At 43.3% G+C, this 6,360-nt stretch overlaps 2 protein-coding genes across 2 annotated transcripts; both read right to left on the bottom strand.

The window, feature by feature from the left end:
* Positions 1-629: 629 nt before the first annotated feature.
* Positions 630-933, bottom strand: NGA_2101050 (gag-pol polyprotein; the record flags this gene model as incomplete). Its single annotated transcript, XM_005852610.1, has 1 exon — positions 630-933. A coding segment is annotated over one exon (304 nt), but the record flags the coding sequence as incomplete, so codon positions are not given.
* A 1-nt stretch (position 934) lies between these two features.
* On the bottom strand, positions 935-1,445 carry NGA_2101140 (copia ltr rider; the record flags this gene model as incomplete). Its single annotated transcript, XM_005852611.1, has 1 exon — positions 935-1,445. A coding segment is annotated over one exon (511 nt), but the record flags the coding sequence as incomplete, so codon positions are not given.
* Between the last annotated feature and the right edge of the window lie 4,915 nt (positions 1,446-6,360).

Raw genomic sequence — 6,360 nt, 5'->3', positions numbered from 1 at the left:
ATGCCACAGGCAGCCCAATTCCTATTTAGTTCTTCAGTACAATTACTATTCTCCCTGAGAATGTATACCAATCGATTCACCCAAGAATCGTGTACTAAGATAACCAAAGACGGATCAAAGACAACCAAAGACACTGGTCGACGCCAGTCCTGTAGTCGTACAATAATATAACATACAAATGATAGGTGGACGCAAATCATGACATGATACAGTAGCGATCAGCACATCGTGATACAGACTGTTGGTTCCATAAAGGATATAGGTGCAACAACACTGTAAGACGGCTCGCTTAACCTCCTATCGCTGATCTCATGCTCCCTTAGCCTCATCACGTCATCCTTATATTCGCGTCACCCCCACTCGTACTCCTAATCATTATGTATGATCCAAAGCAGTTAATCCTATAACTCGCACACTTAAGATAAGGACCAAATCTCTTATCTCATATGTATCTACGCTGATTCCACAGCTGCCTCCAGATCCCAATTAAGACTTATAACCCATCATTCGATTGCGTATCATTGCTAATCGAATATTTGATAAGGGTTTTGTTAAAATATCCGCAAGTTGATGCTGAGTAGGAAGGTATACCAGTTCCACTTCCTTACTCTCAACCTTTCCACGCACAAAGTGATATCGAACATCGATATGCTTCGTCCTCTTATGTGTAATCGGATTATTGCTCATTGCAATGCAAGCTTGATTATCCTCCATAATCACGGTAGCTTCATCTTGCTTAAATCCAAGGTCCGTAAGTAGTTGACGAATATAAACTGCACTTTGTGTCGCTGAACAAGCAGATATCAATTCCGATTCAGCCGACGATAGAGCCACCACATCTTGTTGCTTGGCTTTCCAATCAATCGTGTTGATATCATCTCCATGACTCAACGTAAAAGTATAACCAGACGTCGAACGTCTGTTATCTTTATCACCAGCGTAATCCGCGTCCGCGAATCCCACCAGGGTAAACGATCCCGTAGAATTGCCTGTGGATTTGAGTCCAACCTCACGAGTACCCTTCAGGTATCTCAATACACGCTTTGCAGCGATCCAATGCTCCTCATTAGATCCTTGCAAGTGTTTCCCCAACGACTGCACCGCAAATGCAATGTCTGGACGCGTGACCAGTGCTGCATACAATAAGCTACCCACAAGCTTCATGTATTCACTATCTAGTTTGACATCTTCGCCATTCATTTTTGTCAGAATCCCCTCCATGGGTGTAAGGACCGGTTTGCAGTCAGCCACTTTAAATTTAGCAAGCATCATATCAATATATGCTGTCTGAGAGACTTCCATAATTCTCTTCTCTCTATTCCGTTTGATTGCCATACCAAGTATCCAATCAAGTTCTTTCAAATCTTTCATGCTAAATTCCCTTGAAATAGCTTGCTTGAAATCATCTACCATTGCTCTAGAATTACTAGCAATAATTGAGTCGTCTACGTATAAGACGATAACTAATAATTCACCACCAGATCCAAACTTCGTATATAAGCATGGATCCGCCGAAGAAGAATAGGAACCGTACCCTCGGAACCATCCATCAATCTTCTTGTGCCAATTACGTCCAGATTGTTTAAGCCCGTATAGCGACTTACGCAATCGACAAACTAGCTCCTCTTCATTTGGTCCATATTGCTCATATCCAGGTGGTTGTCTGACATATACCTTTTCCTCATGGTCTGATTGAAGGTAAGCTGTTTCAACATCCATGTTATCCAGCTCAAGATCCACTATGCATGCTAATCCCAATATCAAACGTATAGTCGTCATCGATGCAACCGGTGCATAAGTATGGAGATAATCATATCCTTATTCTTGACCATACCCCTTCATAATGAATCTTGCCTTTCTCCTTACGACTATTCCATTCTGATCTCTCTTATCAGTTTCAACCCAGCCGCTTGTGATGCATCGTTCTCCCTTTGGCAAAGTGGTTAACTCCCAGGTACCGTTCCTCATGTGAACCTGGTACTCTGCATCATTGGCTTTCTTCCTTTCAGCTCGCACCTCACTCTCATCTTCCGTAAGATGATAGTCCTCATTGACAATTTCTGAGGCTGCAGCGAAGGCCAAATCACCTCCCATGGTTATTAATCCATCATCCAATCGATGATGTCGCGAGCCTTTGTCCTGCTTCGCGTGCGTCCCATATTATTCATGTTCCGAACAATATTATCCGTATCTTTCCATCCTGTCGCCCCTACTTGCGACAGATCCTCCCTGACATGATCGACATCACGATCATGGGGTCGTTCGTCTTGATGTAAATCATCTTCGATGCCATCATTATCCTCACTTGTATCAGAAGATAGTATCTCATCTTCTTGATGAGCCCCCACTGTCTTCATAGAATTCTTATCATCTTCTTCCTCATTATGATAAGTTTCAACTCTGGTGTCAAGTTGCCTCCGCTTCGCTGGGAATGTCTCCTCATCAAATGTCACATGACCAGATTTGATGTATTTTCCTATAGAGGGTATATAGATTCGATAACATTTGGGATTATTCCCTATGTCATCGTAGCCAATCATGATTCCTTCCAAAGCTTGATCATCAAATTTTCCTCTTCCAGTAGATGTTATTATGGACGAATGCCTTGCATCCAAAAATTCTAAAATGCTTTACACTAGCATGCTTCCCGAACATTTTATAGTAGGGCGTTTCATCTGCACCTAGAGTAGAATTCCTCGATCTGTTCCAAATACATGTTGCAGTATTTAACGCTTCAGCCCAAAAACGTTTTCCCAGTCCGGCCTGTATACGAAGACTCCGCGCCATCTTGGATAATATGTGCCATGATTTTTCAGCAACACCATTATCTTGCGGTCCATAAGGCATGCTAAAATCTTGTCTAATACCGTTGTTTTTGCAGAAATTCTTGAAATTTATGCCAGTATATTCACCTCCATTATCAGATCTCAATCCAATCAAAGTCTTCACTTTACAATCACGGTGTAATACATTCATATCTTGAATGTATCGTTTCAAGCACTCTAAGGATTCCGACTTGTGTTTCATTGGATATACCACCCTCCATCGGGTATAATCATCCGTAGATTCAATTGCATATCGTGCGCCCCCAAGTGATTCTACTTCGACTGGTCCAAGTACATCAGTGTGAACTAGTTCGAGAGGCTCTTGTGCCCTCTCCCTAGATTTGGTCCCGAAACTCTTTTTAGTCTGTTTCGCACGCTCACACGTTCCACAGATACCAGGTTTCTTCATCCCTTTTGGCACTCCGGTATCATCAATTCCACCCATTTGTCTCAGGTATTCATAATTGATGTGTCCGAACCTTTTATGCCATAATTCGGGTGAGCTAACTACATTAGCCTCCTCACATTTTTTATCATAGTAGTCTAACAGGTACATGTTATCTACTTTTCTCATCGGCAAGCATGTGTCACCCTTTTGAATCGTACTCTTTCCTTCACGGACAACGATTTTTCCACCAGCCTTATCTATTTTACCCATAGATAATAAATCGCGACTCAGATGTGGCACCACAATAACATCCTAACCCTAACCCTAACCCTAACCCTAACGGATGACCAATGCTTAGCAGTGAGCGTCAGTGGATACTGCAACTGGTGCGGTAAATACGGGCATGAAGAAATTGAATGCCTCGTAAAGAAAAATGGTGGAGGCCGAGCGGGACCTCCTAATAATGAAAACAAATTGGGCCGGTATGAGCGTGTACCTGGCAACCCCTGATGCGTCTAGGAATTTTTTGACGCGAGTATAGAAATGACATGACTATGGGAAGAATGGATCGGCAGTAAGAGGTAGTGAGCCATTATGAAGGATTATACCGTTACAGCCGTTTTACAATCTGTCCTACAAAGTGTAAAACGGCTTGCTGTTGATAACCCTGGGTATTTACTTTTCAATGGCTTTTTAATTTGTTTATTCCCATTAGGTTCGCATTTGGCTATAGGCCCTAGCGGATTAACCTTATAAGCGAAATCAACGCATTGAATGAACAAAGGCACTGCTTGACATCCTATCTCTAGTGCAATTGGATTTGCAGAGATAGAGGACTGTTATATTTTGTCGACGTCATCATGGACGGGCTCTTGTCGACGCGGAAAATGGCGCCTGTGGTAGCTCTCGCGGTTGTGACTGTCTGCTATTCTTTTGCAACCGTCAAGCTTGACATCCTCGAGTAACCCTTGTTGTTTCGCAACAGCGCAGCAGCGACGATAGACTGTTGTTCGACATTCAGCATGCTTGGCTTGGAGGACAGAGTGAAAACGACAGGACACTCGTACCACTTCAGGTTCCCAAACAACTATACGGCAAGCGACTTGACCTTGCTGCGCGCAGACATTGCACGAGCATTAGCGCATCCCGAACGCTGCGCTTCTCGCCAGAGTATTACGAACAAAACTGCGACACTGCGATTGCCCTTTCTTCATGTTCCAAAGACTGGGGGAGAGTCCGTGGAAAAAAATTTGGGAATAGAAAAGAACAAGTCTCATTCCTTGGGCCAGGATAGACTTCGAAATCTCGATCGAGATCAGTTGGATGCCCTGGGCGTATTCACAACAATTCGCGACCCGCACGATCGCATGTTGAGCTGGTTCAAGTTCTGTTTAGCCGGGTACGCCAAGCCGAATACCTTCGAGAAAAAGCACATGCCAACCACAAAAGAACACGGAACGCAAATCTGCACAAAAGCTCACACTTTGACGAATGATGTTCGTACAAAGGAAGATCTCAAACTCGCCTTTGCCTCATTTGTGGAGTATGTCACTGCAAATAAGGAGGGTAGAGATCTTTGGATAATTGGAACGTACGCTCGATATCTTTTGAACGACGAGGGGCGTTTCTTGCCACGGTGGGTGATTCGGTTTGATCAAGTGGAAGAAGACTGGGAGCGGGTCGTTCAGTGTGGGTTGGGTTTCCCGGATGCAATATTGACTCACGAGAATGATAGTGGGGATCTCAGCAGAAGTCTCTCGCCGAGAATGACGGCCATGTTCAAAGAGGAAAGGGATTTTCATTACTGGTACCTACCAAAGCCTTGGTGCTTGGTACAACAAGCTTTTCAAATTGACTTTCAGCTATTCTCGATGATGAACTGGGCTGGAAGGTCTGGCTATCACGTGTCATCCGAGGCTGAATGTTTTGTTTGAAGTTCCTGTGGATTGTCTTCGGTCTTTTTATCAAAGAATAACAGACAAAGGAAGTTTTCTGACTGAAGAAAATGTATTTTCTGTTCTTGAAGAAAAGCAAACATTTCTTCGTCCTCTGGCCAGCTACCTGAGAAAGATATTTCTTTTTTGGAAGAAAATATCAGTTTTCTTTGTCTCCTGGCCAGCTACACAAAAAACATTTCTTGGAAAGAAAAAAAAATATATATCTAAGGAAAGAAAAGAAAATATTTTCTATGTAAAAATCATGGCATCAGACAACATTTTAGCATGCCATATGGACTGCAAGATAATGGAGTTGCTGAGAAATGACGGCACATATTATCCAATATGGTACGGAGTCTTCGTATACAGGCCGGACTGGAAAAACGTTTCTGGGCTGAAGCGTTAAATACTGCAACATATATTTGGAAAAGATCGAGGAATTCTACTTTAGGTGCAGGAGAAACTCCCTACTACAAAATGTTCGGAAAGCATGCTAGTGTGAAGCATTTTAGAACTTTTGGATGCAAGGCGTTCGTCCATGATACGTCTGTTAGGAGAGGAAAGTTAGATGATCGTGCTGTAGAAGGGATCATGATTGGCTACGATGACATAGGGAACAATCCTAAATGTTATCGCATCTATATGCCTTCTATTTGAAAATACATCAAATCTGGTCATGTGACATTTGATGAGACAACATTTCCAGCAGTGAAGCACAAACAACCAGTTACTGGAGTTGAACTATACAACGATGCAGGAGAAAATGACATAGATTCTATCAAGACAGTGGGGGCTCATCAGGAGGATGAGGTACCACCTACTTATACAAGTGAGGATGATGACGGCATCGAAGATGATTTACATCAAGACGAACGACCCCATGATCGTGATGTCGATCATGTCAGGGAGTATCCGTCGCAAGTGGGGGCGACAGGATGGAAAAATACGGATAATATTGTATGGAACATGAACAATATGGGACGCACACGGAGCAGGACAAAGGCTCGCGACATGATCGATTGGATGATGGATTAATAACCATGGGAGGTGTTAGGGTTAGGGTTAGGGTTAGGGTTAGGGTTAGGGTTAGGGTTAGGGTTAGGGTTAGGGTTAGGGTTAGGGTTAGGGTTAGGGTTAGGGTTAGGGTTAGGGTTAGGGTTAGGGTTAGGGTTAGGGTTAGGGTTAGGGTTAGGGTTAGGGTTAGGGTTAG

The sequence above is a fragment of the Nannochloropsis gaditana genome (assembly GCF_000240725.1).
Source record: "Nannochloropsis gaditana CCMP526 unplaced genomic scaffold scaffold1053, whole genome shotgun sequence".
Classification (NCBI taxonomy): Eukaryota; class Eustigmatophyceae; order Eustigmatales; family Monodopsidaceae; genus Microchloropsis; species Microchloropsis gaditana.
This window is presented reverse-complemented; position numbering and strand designations above follow the sequence as displayed.